General features: G+C 41.9%; 1 protein-coding gene across 1 annotated transcript in view; it reads right to left on the reverse strand.

The window, feature by feature from the left end:
* Positions 1 to 344: 344 nt before the first annotated feature.
* LOC117082259 (WASH complex subunit 2A) overlaps positions 345 to 15,051 on the reverse strand; it is a 63,532-nt gene continuing 48,825 nt past the window's right edge. Inside the window, exons 23-31 of the mRNA XM_033208886.1 lie at positions 14,600 to 14,782; positions 8,934 to 9,062; positions 8,725 to 8,805; positions 7,996 to 8,118; positions 6,953 to 7,015; positions 6,383 to 6,595; positions 4,141 to 4,761; positions 3,116 to 3,293; positions 345 to 1,050 (exon numbers count right to left, since the gene is read on the reverse strand). Of these exons, the coding sequence (XP_033064777.1) occupies positions 911 to 1,050; positions 3,116 to 3,293; positions 4,141 to 4,761; positions 6,383 to 6,595; positions 6,953 to 7,015; positions 7,996 to 8,118; positions 8,725 to 8,805; positions 8,934 to 9,062; positions 14,600 to 14,782 (1,731 nt within the window). The 3' untranslated portion in view covers positions 345 to 910. The remainder of the gene's footprint in view (positions 1,051 to 3,115; positions 3,294 to 4,140; positions 4,762 to 6,382; positions 6,596 to 6,952; positions 7,016 to 7,995; positions 8,119 to 8,724; positions 8,806 to 8,933; positions 9,063 to 14,599; positions 14,783 to 15,051) is intronic.

Consider the following 15,051-nt stretch of genomic DNA (forward strand, 5'->3'; position numbering starts at 1 on the left):
GACTAGAATGGGGTCAACCATCCAGGTGGCTGGTGGCTACTGCCTTTGTTGATGCAGATAAAGAACATTTTCATTCCTGCAGAGTTCTATGGGGCAGTGCTGCTCTAGAGGCTGACATTTCCATCCTCAGCACTTCCCCCTGCTATTACCTAGGTTCATTCTGCTGCTTCCACAAGACAAGGATGGAAAAGGATGCCTTAGAGCAGGGGTCAGCAAACTGTTTACATAAAGGGACAGACAGAAAACATCTGAGGCTCTGTGAGCCATCCAGTCTGTTACAATTACTCAACTCTTACACTGGAGGTGGGGTGAGAGCAGCAATAGACAGTAAGTAAATAAATGAATGTGGTTGTGTTCCAATAAAATTTTATTAACAAAATATGACAGTGGGGGGCCACAGTTTGCCAAACCCTGCCTTGGAGGACATACAGAGGCACCTTCAGAATTCAGTGAAAACCCGCTCCCATATTGCTAAGACTCATGAAGTATAATCTCTCACTTTCTTTCTCTTTCATCTGCCCAGGCCCTAAGTTAGGGTTCCCATCCACAAAACAAAGACTCCTGGTCATGTGGCATTTGCTATCTCTGAGATTCCCTGACTACCCATGAAAGCCACAAGGAGATTGCTTCTTTTACACATCCTTCTGAAGCATATTATGGCCCCAGCAAGGCTAACTAAATCAAACTATGCTTTAAAAACAAAATCAACCACTGTGAAATACTTGTTTTTGTTTTGTAGTATTAAGCATGATTAAACCAGTGCAGAAAAATACTAAGTACATTGGGTAAAAGATGAGCTAGCTGTTCTAGTATCTGCTTTTTGTAACCCAGTTAAGACCATAAGCATATACATCATCAACACTAACTCAACAATGTAGCTGCAGGGTAACATGTGGATACCCTGTATGCTCTACTGGCCTCCAAAGGCATTCAGGGGATCATCAAAGATGTTGGACACCTCGTGTTCCGATCTTGGTTCAGGTGTGGCCTGTGCAGATCGACTTTTTGGTTTGGTTGTCTTAGCCTGGATACCAGAGGAGAAGATGTCATCTTTAGAAAGAAAAAACAAAAACAGTTGCTGAAGAGGGGTGGGGAAAGGTACTTTTAAAACACATGCAAGCAAACCACCAAAGACCCAGCTGTGGTAACAGTATGGAGTACCCCAAAACACTAATCTAGAACTCAAGCCTCTTAGATTCTGGTCCTGTGTTTGTTACTCATTAAGTTTTATGATCACACACAGGTTTCTCTTGGAGCACAATTTCTTCAGCAACAAAAGTGTCTGTATGTGCATGTGCAGGACAGACAAAAGGGAAGGGTAACTTGATCTCCAAACCAGACCACGCCCCTACCATTGGGGACAATGGACTTATTTAGACATTCTTTTCACACCGGGTTTTAAAAGAGCAATAAAAATATGCAAAGGGAAATCCAACATAGGACCCACCTGTTTTATTTCAGAATAAATGCACTGATTTGAGGCATCTCGATGTAAGACCGTAAGCCTCTGTCACTGCATTTGTTTAATGTTTCACTGACTCAAAAGCTTGTCTTACCTAATTATGGTACATACCCAGTAATGTTACTGCTAGGGTTTTATCCAACCATGATTTTAGCATGTATACATAAAGTTAGGTGTACATAAATGGTAAAGACCACAGCATTATTTGTAATAAAGAAAACAGAAACAATCAGGATCTCAGTCAACAGGCTAATGGCTAAATACAAAGAAATCGTGCACACCACTGAAAACAAGGAAGGAGATCTCTATGTACTGACATGAAAAGACATTAAGTGGCTAAAAGAGCAGAAACACATTCTTACTTTTCAGAAATATATTCTTACTTTTAAAAATATATTTTTTTTTTTTTTTTTTTTTTGAGACGGAGTCTCGCTCTGTCGCCCAGGCTGGAGTGCAGTGGCACAATCTCGGCTCACTGCAAGCTCCGCCTCCCGGGTTCACGCCATTCTCCTGCCTCAGCCTCCCGAGTAGCTGGGACTACAGGTGCCCGCCACCGCGCCCGGCTAATTTTTTGTATTTTTAGTAGAGACGGGGTTTCACCATGGTCTCGATCTCCTGACCTTGTGATCCGCCCGTCTCGGCCTCCCAAAGTGCTGGGATTACAGGCGTGAGCCACCGTGCCCGGCCTAAAAATATATTCTTATATATATTTATAAATACATTCTTTTTTAAAAGGGGGTTATATATTGATGTGTACACAAACATATATTAATATCACTGTGTCTGAACGGATACACACCAAACTGTTACTATTACCTCCAGGGGTTATTCACTTCGTACCTTTTCTGAATTGCATGAATCTATTACAATAAGCATGTATGACTTTTCTGTATTTAAAATAATGAATGAGTTATCTTCTGCCCTCCATGTGCTTGCTCGAGGCACAGAGCCAGTGTGACGCTCCAGCACCAGCTGTCTCCCAGTTAGCCTCAAGGTCTAGATTGATTGGGGGTGTAGGAAATGTGTATGTGGCCTCAGCCCACATGCTCTCTACCAACACAGGATTGATCAGAAGTCCAATATTTAGGGTTCTCGCACATTTGCCTTGTCTACCAACAAAGCAGAAGTTGTGGCACATAAAGAAGACGATCTTGTTCCCAAACACCAAAGACCTCAGTGAGATGCAACGCCTGAGGTAGAGCCTACCCCTAGGTCTAGTCTTGCTCTCTTCTCGCACAGAACCATGGAAACTCCCTCTCCATCTGGAGCTCTGCCTCAACCAACCACATCACACCCAAGGCAGTCCCCTCAGCCTACTTTAGCACGTGAGGTCATTTCTGATCAAACCTCCTTTCATAACATCAGGGTGTGCCACAGACGATTGGTGAGGTGCACTGAGATCAAAGTTAAAATTATACTTAAACGTCAAACTCTGGGTGCCTTCAAATTCTTTGATGACTAACATAGGAAAGAGTTACTTCACTAAAATAATTAGTCCATCTCTTACCTATCTTCAGCCTAACTCAGGATTACACTGAAGTGAACCTGGTGGGGTGCATTTTCCAGAAAAGGGCCAAGAAAAGGTGGCAGGAAAAATACCAAGTGATGGAAAGTTAAGGATTCTCTAGGTCAGACATAGAAAACTAAACTTACCCATATCATCATCAAATATAGACTTGGTTTCCACTTTCTTTTTGGACTTTTCTTTTGGTTTTACAGTTAAGTCAGCAAAGATATCAATGTTATCATCAAATAAATTGGATTCCAATGTTTTCTCCTTCTCTCTGGTTTTCTGAGAGGGTTTAATTGCTTCCGTAGCAAATATATCATCCTTGTTAAGCCAAAAATACATACAATGTTAAATCAATTTTTCTTTTTAAACTCAAACATGTCAACAAGCTATGGAAATGCAAATGGCCAGGGTGTTGTGGAACAGCCTTGAGACTGCCCCCTCTGCCTGGGATGCACTAACCCAGATCTCTGCACAGCTTGGCCCACCCATCTCACCCCGGCTCAAACGCCGGCATTGCAGTGACACCTTCTCTACCAGTCCTGCCTAAAGGAGCACCTCCTACCCCTACCAACCACTCTGCCCCAGGTTATTTTCTTCATGACACTTAGTACTATTTGAAAACATCTTAATTTTCCATTGCCCTGTTTGTATTTGATTATCTTCCCAGAGAGCTCTGAGGAGCCTAGCACTTCTCTGAGTTCACCTCATACCTGCAGGCCCCAGGTGCTCAATAAACATCTGCTGAGCAAATGCCACTGAAAGTCTTATTGCCTGCACTAAACTGTCAGCTCCAGCCAGGGCCAATGTCCCCAGAACCACAGGTTAAACTCTCAAGCTGGACCGGTGGAGCTATATGCATGTCACCAAGTGGCATGCCCAGGAAGCTGATTATAATATTCTATAAAAATTAAAAAACTGTAAAAACTAGAGAAACCAAGACCTGCATCAACGATTGTGGCCAGCCAAGAAATACATTCTACATGAAACAAAACAAAAAACCACTTCTGAAACAATGTTAGACTTATTAATAAAAGAGCTTAATTATAATTACTAAGCAGATGGCTATGGGGTATGCATGCAACAAGCTAAACATAATCTATGGCTCAGATAAGCCAATCAGATGCCCTCCTTAACTTAGACACAAAAACATTTTAAGTCCTATTACCTCAAAAATATCTTGTGTTGTTGATATGATATCCTGCTGACTACTGGATTTTGTCTCATTTTTCTTGACTTTCTGATCTGTAAAGAGGTCATCCTCATCTTCCAGGAGAGGAAAGGGATTTGTTTTCTTTGCTGGTTTTGGTTTCGCAGACTGAAAGAGATCATCATCACTGCTGGCCTCGCCTAGAGCAGGAAACATGGGGCTTTTTGCTTTACTACCCACTGGCAGGTTGGCAGAATTCTCAGCTATCTTTGCCTTGGGTTTTGTTCTCTCCATAGACTGAGATCCAGTGCCCGTGGAAAAGATGTCCCCAGAATCAAAAAGGTCAGTCTCCCCTCTGGAATGACCCAGAGACTTTGCAAAGGGGCTTCTGTCCACTCCAGGCACAGGAACACCTTCCCAAGGTGCAGCGGCAGCTGCCAGGGTCTCCTCAGTGCTGTTTTCTCCACTGGCTGCTCTGAGCTGTGGCCGATGGCCATTTGCGGAAATGGCACCATCAGCCCACTGTGCAATGGGTCCTCTGGGGACACTCATGTCCTCAGCCTCGCTGGACTCCTGGGCAGCCAGCCGCCTAGCTGCACGGGTCTGTGGTCTACGCTTCCCTCTCATCTTGACACGGCTCTGCAATGGCAAAAAAACACACATTGATCTAATGATAAAATAAAGTGTTCAAAGCTACCATGGCAAAGAATCAGTGACTCAAAATACTGTAAGGTTATGTGGTTTACTTCAATGAAGATATTATCGAAGAACACAGAAGAGGTTATTTCTTAATGATTTCCAAGGAAGGTGTTTAATAGCTCCTAGTACTCCAAGACTAAGTCATTCTTAATCCTTTAGAGTTCTCCATTTTTTAATATTTTCAGGGCAGTTTCAGTTAGGTTTCATACAAAAAGCTTCATCTATTGCTGGAAACCTGGAAAGTAGGCATGTTGGCTCTCTGTGTCTCACAACCCCTCCCTTGGCCCCTACTCTGCCTTCAATAGAAACGTGGGTATCTTTCAAAATAAGAAAGAATCGGGGAATTCTGGTACTAACCTTTGTTAGGGGGCTAGTCTAAATTCTGGCTCCAGGAGCAGGGAGAAATACAAGACAATAAAGACAGGTAAGCTAAGGTGCTGTTTTCTTCAAGTCAATAAACATTAAATTCAAATGTTAAGTATTCCACATAAGAAATACAGTTTAGAAATCAGAACTTTTAATATAATCTCAAAACACAAATCACTTAGTAGTAATGATGCAGTGTTTATGATATTTTAAAAATATGCAATCAAGTAGAATTCTGAGAAGCTACCATCTACTTTGGGCAAAGTATGATTGTGTTGCCAACTTCAGGGGAATGTCACAATTTTAGTTGCCAATTTAAACCTAATAAAAAAAAAAGCCAATGAAAACTGTCATAAAAGGAAGCTGCTTTGTTTTGCACAATGAAACAGGTTTCGAACCATTTGAAATAAATCTATCTGCCAGGGTGAGGTCATTCTGTGTCCTGTCGCTTACTTGGAGATCAATTCAGGCTTTCCAGAGAAGGGAGACTGGAGAGAAACAAGAAACCCAACTAAAATGAAAGGAAAACTTCAAAGGGTTCACAGTTCATTGAGGCGATCCCATGAAACAGTGTCGCTGCTGTGGGAACTTGTGCGGGGAGTGCAGGGCACAGTGACAGAAGTGGGGATGTGGAAGCACAGCTGTGGATGGAGAGGAGCATTCCTGGTGAGGAGGCAGCAGAAGCCTTGGGAAGCAGCAGAACAGACCATGTGTGTTCAGGGAGTGGCAGCTGGTATGCCTGGAGTCAAGCTGGAAAGTGTGCAGTGACTGGTGAGGAAGCTGCACACATGGACTGGCACCGATTGTGAAGGGGTTTCATACCAAACCTAGGAGCCCAAATGCTCTCCTCGGAGCAGTGAGGAAGCGCCAGCAGGAAGGGCATGATCTGCTCTGTGGTTAGAAGACTCCCAGGTGGCAGTGCTGGAAACCTGCAGGTGTCAGACACCAGCCAAAGTGGTGAGACACTACTGTGGCTACTGAGCAGAAAGCAAATGTATCAAATACAGGCCATGGAAAAGCAGGTGTAGGATGAGAGGGGGAGGGGAGAATGGAGGGAGCAGCTGAAGGAAGGATGAGGCACCCCATTCAAAAGGAGAGTCAAAGACTGCTGTGTATGCAATTGATAAACTAGAAAGAAGTAGACGCAAATTCCGGTTAAAAGAAGAGAGCAAGGAAGCAAAGATGGTTTCATCACCTTGTTTGCACTGTGTAAGGTGTCTGCCTGAGCTGGAAGATCAAAACTCACACCGGCCTCCCCACTCCTGGGAAGAACAGGCACACTTTCCAGACCGTGGCTCCTTCTGTGTTCAGATGAAGGAAAAGCCAATTCTGGCAAAACAGGCTTTACTTCAGAGATCTGGGGAGCCGCTGCGGGCAGCAAGGCCGCTGGGTTGATCGCTAAATTTGCCTAAAGAAGAAAAATGAAACTCTGTATTTGTTCTTCAACACAGCAGTCTATTATCTTTACTCTGACACATGACGAGACTCCGTGCACATAATGTATAATACGAGAGGAGAAGAGAAATGTAGGAAAATCGCCTCATCTAGTCTCAGAATTAAAACAGAGGGTCTTACACCTATGCCCACCACTGGGCTCAAAGAATAGATGTTAAAGACGCAGCACACAAGAGACAACTAGGTGCGGGGGACGGGAGGCGGGGGAAGAGATGAGAAGATGCTTGGCAGCAGCTGACAAAAGTAGGAAACCCAAAAAAGTTTATAGATGCCACAGGGCAGGCAATGAAGATTCCAGCGTTTTAATTACTTGTATTTTCCCGATCCGAGTGGATGGTTCTTTGGTTTTAAATGGAGCGAGACCTGATGATTCCTGTGTGAAATTACATCCAGTTAAAAATCCACTGGGGAAACAGAAAGACAAGTGTTTCTTATGCCTGTAAATAAATCCGTGATGGAGCAGAACTGTCACTTTCTGTAGCTCTTTAATGGGAAAGGCATTCAAATCTCTCCTGGGGTCTGTCGTTTCGCTAGTACTACTTCATGTATGCCTCCTCCTCTGTCACATAAGTGGAAAACTTTCAGATCAGATATGGAGTCAAGGAACACAAGATGAGTAAGATTCCCAAGAATCACAGCTTATCAGGGCACCTAAAACTGACCAGCAGGCAAAATTACCATGTTGGTTATCAAACAGAAATTTCAAGGAGCACACAGAAATTCACCCATAGCCTAATGCACTGGTTCTAAAAGCAAAAGAGCTGAGCCCCAGGAAGGGTCAATGGTGATGTGCTGGTCCAAGAGCCTCAGGTTTACAGCTCAGGACACTAAGGCTTCACTGAGACACCCTGGGACACCTGCACATGGAACTGACACTTGCTCTCCAGTCCTGGTCTGTTCCCAGGAGGAGCTCCACAGCGTTCTGAGAAGACTGCTGCAGAGTAGGGCCCAACAGCAATGACCTTGGAAGAGGCAACACTGACAGCAGCCAAGAAATCAGATGTAATTTATATTTATTTATATTTTAATTCCATTCCAAGGAAATCAAGAGGGGGAAATAAATGCTTTAGTGGGAAGAAGATTCTTCATCCTACCTGAACTCTACTTTAGAGTCAAATCTGGCATGGCATCAAAAAACACTAACTATTAAAATATAGATTCGTGACACTCTGAAGTGTGGAGCGAGGAGAGGGGAGATGACTCGTGGGGAGTGTAGTGAAGACAAAGCGGTAACCCTAGTTGCTATTTCCTCCTTAATGCAGACAAGTCTGAATAACTGTGGGTCTGCATGATGGAATTTCTCTGTACTGCGATGCAAACAAGAGTTGAAAATCCTTAAAGAGCATTTCTAACCTGAGGTGTTTCCGGCTTCCATAGGCCTTTTTCTTTACTACCTTGAATGGATTCAGGATGTTTCTGGTTTTTGAAAGAGTCAACAGAGTGGTCTTTTTTCACTACTCTCTTTTTCTCTTGTACCTTCAAAAGAAAGAAAATACCAAAATCCATAAAATATCTTAGAAAATGTAAGGAAAAATCATAATGCAAAAAACAATCCTGGCTTCTGAGTCTTAAAAATACTTTCTCAAATGAGGGCTGAACCAACTCAAACGTAGCATTTCAGAAATAGCATTCTGAAGACTGTGGCTGTCACAGGAGTTCTCTCTATGATAAAAAGAAAACAGAGTACTTACAAAAACCTATTGGGGCTGGGGGAGAAAATTACATAGGAAGGCTAAAACTCAGACTGAAAGCTCTGCACCTGAAAGGCATGAATATTTAGTCACCCCAGTGTATGCAATGGTCTTTCAATCAACCATTTAAACATCACACAGATGTATAGTACAGTCAGAGAGCCTGGATTGTTAATGTTTTAATGTTAGTATAGGGAACCTAAGATGGGGAACAACAGAAACTGAGCATTGCATCCTCCACACACGTCCCCCTCCACATGTTATTTGCCATTCATTTAGTAGGAAGCACCACGACTATCCTAGGATTTTCCTTAATCACCTAACTGGACGTTAGTTTCCTTTCCTGGAATCTTTCCCATACAACCTGGTATTGAGAACAAAAGGCTGGTACCAAAGGCTGGGACTTGGCAGAGCTGAAAAGATCATCATCTTCATCATCCCCGAACAGGCTCCCAACACTTGGCTCTAACAGCTAGAATAAACAAGACTCAAGTTCAATATCCAAAAGCAAAACAATTTACAAAGAGAACTAGGTGAGCTGCTGAGACGGTACCCAATACAATAACAAAGCCATAATATGGGGAACCATTTGGAACTGACCTTGGGTTTTTTGGTGCCAGCGAAAAGGTCAACATCTGGGTCATTGTCCTTTTGGAGCTTGTGGCTGAAAAGGAGTTCTTCATCCTGGAAGACACCTGTGCTCTTGGGGCGAGTATCAGGATCGCGGCCCTGGGAATAGGAAGGAAGGTCACGTGTGATTAGAGCTGTAAGAACTTATCTCAAGGAAGTTACACATGTAAAGATGGACACAAGATGCAAAGATGTCCTCTGCAGCTGTATTATATTAGCAAAAGGCTGGCCACAGCCTAAAAGCCACTCAGTAGGGGCATGAAACATTAACAAAATGGAATACTATGGCGCTTCCAAAAATAGCAGAAAATATATTTATAAATACAAAATTATATATATATACACAAAGCAATCCGTTAGTTCCATAATGAAAAACATTTTGACGATAAGAAACACAACTGAATGAATTCTCTCCATCTCATTCCCAAAGGGAAGAAGAGACAGCAGCTGACTCACGCACAAACTACACAGAGTGGTCAAGTATGTATCCCTCATCTGTAAGCACTGCAGGCCAAAGACCTGGTACAGGTGCAACCGCAAGCCTTCCCATGCCCATCCATCTCTTCTGCCCTACTTTCAGACTCCGAGTCCCTTTTTGTTTACTACATATCTAACATTTAAAAGTTACCATCAACATTATTAGTTTGATAATTTAATGCTCTAGACCTGACATTCTTTATCCCTATTTCTTTAGTATCACAGCCACAGATTAAAACTTAACAAAAAGGCCAGGTGTGGTAGCTCATGCCTGTAATCCCAGTACTTTGGGAGGCCGAGGTGGGCGGATTACCAGAGGCCAGGAGTTCGAGACCAGCCTGGCCAGTGTGGTGAAACCCCACCTCTACTAAAAATACAAAGATTAGCCAGGCATGGTGGCGCGTGCCTGTAGTCCCAGCTACTCGGGAGGCTGAGACAGGAGAATCCTTGAACCTGGGAGGCGGAGGCTGCAGTGAGCCAAGATCACGCCATTGCACTACAGCCTGGGCAACACAGTAGGACTCCATCTCAAAAAAACAAACCAAAAAAAACCCAACTAACCAAAAACTTACTTCTAACAAAATAAATCACATTAGCAATAATTATTATTGTCATATATAAAAATGAGTTTAACACAGCAAGTAAGGTTAAACGTTTCACAACCATGGACAAACATTACAAAACCATACACAGCAAGAGACTGGGAGAATATATATCGAATTAATCATATTCACTGTGTGCAGCTCTCATTTATAAATAGGCTTATAGTATTGGAATAACAAAAAAATTCACAAAACATTTTTTGTAGAAATAAACATAGACTATTTCTTCGGTTAGATCTATAAAAAGAATTGGCAATCTATGACCTGCCAACCTCGTTTGCATAACATCACCAATGAGATTAAATTCATCTAACATAAAATTTACCCATTTACAGTATACAATGTAATGATTTTTTGGTATATTCAGATTTGTGTAACCACTACCACAATCCAAGTTTAGAACATTCTCATCACCTCCAAAAGAAACCCCAAACCATTAGCAGTAATTATCCATTCCTGCTCACTGCCACTCCCAGCCCCCAGCACCTACTAATCTACTTTGGCTCCATCAATATGCCTATTCTGGACATTTCATATAAATGGAATCACATAATATGTGGTCCTTCATGACTGGTTTATTTTATTTAGAAAGTTTTCAAGGTTCATCCATGTGGCAGCATGTATCAGCACTTTGCCTTTTTTATTACCAAATAATATTCCATTGTATGGATATACTATATTATGTTTAGCCACTGTTTCCATCTTAAGGCTATTATGAATAACACTGCTGGGAACAATCACATTCAAGTTTTGTGTGAACATATGTTTTTATTTCTCTTGGGTATGTACCCAGGAATAAAATTCCTGGATTGTGTGGTAGCTCTATGTTAAAAGAATTTGAGGAACAGCAAACTGTTTTCCAAAGTGGTTGTACTGTTCCACATTTGCAGCAGTAAGGAGAATTTCCATTTCTCCACATTCTTACCAACACTCGTTACTTTCCTTTTTTGTTTATTACGGTCCTCTTCTCGGGTATGAAGTGGTATGTCATTGTGGTTTTGGCTTCCCTGACACTGAGCATCCTTCCATATGCTTTTTGGCCATTTGTCTATCTTCTTTAGTAAAATCTCTATTCAGGTGTCTGTCCTATCTATTTTTTTTCAGACTAGAGTACAGTGGTGTGATCATAGCCCACTGCAGCCTTGAATTCCTGGGCTCCAAGGACTCTTCTGCCTCAACTTCCCAAGGAGATAGAACTATAGGAGCACACAAACAGGCCTGGCTAATTTTTAAAATTTTTTGTAGAGACAGGATCTGCTATGTTGCCCAGGCTGGTCTTGAACTCCCGGCCTAAAGCCATCCTCCCGCCCTGGTCTCCCAAAGTGCTGGGATTACAGACATGAGCCACAATGCCTGGCCTATCCCTTCTGCCCTATCCCTTCTTTCATCTGGGCTATTTGTCTTTTTATTTTTATTTTTATTTTTTTTTTGAGACGGAGTCTCGCTCTTTCGCCCAGGCTGGAGTGCAGTGGCTGGATCTCAGCTCACTCCAAGCCCCGCCTCCCAGGTTTACGCCATTCTCCTGCCTCAGCCTCCCGTGTAGCTGGGACTATAGGCGCCCGCCACCTCGCCCTGCTAGTTTTTTTTTTTTTGTATTTTTTAGTAGAGACGGGGTTTCACCATGTTAGCCAGGATGGTCTCGATCTCCTGACCTCGTGATCCACCCGTCTTGGCCTCCCAAAGTGCTGGGATTACAGGCTTGAGCCACCGTGCCCGGCCTATTTGTCTTTTTAATATTGACTTATAAATCTTTTACATATTCTGGATCTAAGTCCTTTATCAAATACATGATTTGCAAATCTTTTCTCCCATTTTGTGGGTGGTCGTTTGACTTTCCGGATGGTGCCCTTTGAAGCACAATGTTTTTCATGTAAATAAAGTCCAAGGTAGCTATTTTTGTCACTTGTGCTTTTGGTGTCTTATCTAAGAAGGCTTTGCCTAATCCAAGGTCATGATAATTTATTCACATACTCTCTAGATTCTCGGAGTTGTACAGTTTTAGTTCTTACATTTGGATCTTACATTGGATCTGAGTTTATTTATTAATGGGTCCAACTTCATTCCTTTGCATGTAGATAATCAGCATCCTGGCACATCTGCTGAAGACTATTCTCTCCCCACTGAAATATCTTGGCACCTTAAGCAACTGACTGCAAATGTGAGGGTTTATTTCTAAACTCTCAATTCTACTTCACGGATCTACACATTTTAACCTTATGCCAATACCACCCTGTCTTAAAGTAAGTTTTCAAATCAGGAAGTGTGAGTCTTCTAACTTTGTTCTCCCAAGACTGTTGGCTATTCTTGGTCTCTTACACTTCCGTAAAAATTCTAGGATCAGCTTGTCTATTTCTGCAAAAAGCAAGCTGGAATTTTGATAGAGATTACAATAAATCAATCTGGGAAGGAAGTATTGCCACGTTACCAATATTAAGGTTTCTGGTCCATAAATATGAGATGTCTTTCCATCTATTTTAGGTTTTTAATTTCTTTCAATGTTTTATAGATTTTAGTTTACAAGTCTTGTACTTCTTTTGCTAAATCTACTCCTAAGTATTTTACCCTTCTTGGTATTACTATAAAAGAAACTGATTTCTTAATTTCATTCATAAGCTAGTAATTGCTCATGAAAGTTACTACTAGTAAGCCAGGTGTGGTGGCTCATGCCTGTAATCCCAGCACTTTGGGAGGCTGAGGCAGGTGGATCACCCGAGGTCAGGAGTTCGAGATCGGCCTGGCCAACATGGTGAAACCTCATCTCTACTAAAAATACAAAAATTAGCTGGACATGGTGGTGGGTGCCTATAACCCCAGCTACTTGGGAGGCTGAGGCAGAAGAATCACTTGAACCCAGGAGGCAAAGGTTGCAGTGAGCCGAGATTGTGCCATTGCAATCCAGCCTGGGGGACAAGAGTGAAACTCTGTCATAAAAAAAAAGAAAGTCACTAGTAGTAACTTTCATAAGCTAGTAACTGTTCATTACTAGTTTACAGAACAACTGATTTTCACATATTGATCTTACTACATCCTTCAATCTTAATGAATATAATTATTTCCAATGGATGTTTTTGTAGATTCCTTAAGACTTTCTATATAAAAGATCATGCCATCTGCAAATAGTTTGCTTCACTTCACTTTTTCCTTTCTAATCTGAATGCCTTTTATTTCATTTTCTCACCTACATGCCCTGCTTAGAGTCCCCAGTACAAGGTTGATTAGAATTACCAAGGGTGGACATCACTGTGTTGTTCATGATCTTAGGGTTGAAACACATGCAGTCTTTCACCATTAAGTATGATGTCAGCTGTGGGATTTCGTAGATGTCCTTTATCAAGTCCATTAAGCTTCCTCCTATGCCTAACTAATTGAGTGCTTTATCATGAAAAGGTCTGGATTTTATTAAATGCCTTTTCTGCATCTGTTGAGATGACCATGTGCCTTTTAATTCTGTATTTTATTGATACAGTGTATTATATCAATTGATTTTAGATGTTCAACCAACCTTGCATTCCAGGAATAAATCTCACTTCTCATAATGTGCAATCCTTTTTATATTTTGCTAAACTGGGTTTAGTAGTATTTTTTGTTGAAGATTTTGGCCTCTACATTCATAAAGGATATCTGTAGCTTTCTGGTGATGTCTCTGTCTAGTTTAATATCACAGTCATACCTAACCTTACAGAATGACCATCACCTGTTTTTTTTTTTTTTTTTTTTGAGATGGAGTCTCATTATGTCACTAGGCTGGAGTGCAGTGGTGCGATCTTGGCTCACTACAACTTCCAACTTCCTGGTTCAAGCAATTCTCCTGCCTCAGCCTCCTGAGTAGCTGGGATTACAGGCACGTGTCACCATGCCAAACTATTTTCTGTGTTTTTAGTAGAAACAGGGTTTCATTATGTTGGCCAGGATGGTCTCGATCTCTTGACCTTGTCATCTGCCCGCCTCAGCCTCCTAAAGTGCTGGGATTACAGATATGAGCCACCATGCCCGGCTGACCATCACCTACTTTTATTAATAAAACTTACTGGAACACAGGCATGCCCATCCATCTTCATGCTTCCTAGGGCCGTTTTCATGCTGCCAATGGCAGAGCTAGGCAGTTATGAAAGAGCCTAAATAGCCTGCAAAAGCTAAAATAGTCATTATCCCTTTATAGAAAAAGTTTGCTGACACCTAATCAGTATGAAAGGTTCATCTACAACACTTTTTCTTAAACTGAATGTTAGAAATACTTAACTGTATAGCTCCAGCCTAACTTCCCTTTCCTGTTGCTTACATCCCACAACTGGCCAAGGGGCAAAGCTTTGCTAGAAGGAACAAGGTCTGTAAATCCCAGAAGAGGTGGGTGAAATTCTAATCCCCTATCCTAACACTGCTACCTGAGGTAAGAGTTCCTGATTAAGATTCCCAAATATCTAAATGACTGCAGAGAATCATTAACACTCTACACTGAAGGTTAAGATTCCTTCAGAAACTCAAATGACAGAACGACAACCATGAGATGAGAGTCTTTTATCTTATCTAGAGATTTGAACTGCTATTGCTTTTGCTTACCTTTCCTACTTCTTTCTGTGGAGCCTGGATAGTGTTTTGATCTTCCATTTTATCCTCTTCCTCATCAAACAAGCTAAGAACAGTTTTGGTTCTAGCCTTGGTTCCTTTGTTCAATGGGGATGATGAAGAAAATAAATCAGAATGCTTGACTACTTCCTGAGCAGATCTAGTCAAAAGTCCTTCCTGAAAAGGAAAATAATAGGGGGGAAAAAATAAGTAACACCTGGAAATATAAATCCTATCATGGAGCATGACAAGCTCCTCATTAATTCAGTAACTGCCACATTTGTATGACTCAGGGCACAGTGAATCACATCTGCTCCCAACTCTTGATTGGCTGCTCCAAGAGACGGTCTTGTACAATCATCCATAGCCAAAGATAATTTTTCCAAGCAGTTTAAAACCATGGGTCCCTCTCTCCTACCCAGTGATAGGACAGCTATGATCCTGAT

This window comes from Trachypithecus francoisi, unplaced genomic scaffold (genome assembly GCF_009764315.1).
Source record: "Trachypithecus francoisi isolate TF-2019V2 unplaced genomic scaffold, Tfra_2.0 Lachesis_group9, whole genome shotgun sequence".
NCBI classification, from domain to species: Eukaryota; Metazoa; Chordata; class Mammalia; order Primates; family Cercopithecidae; genus Trachypithecus; species Trachypithecus francoisi.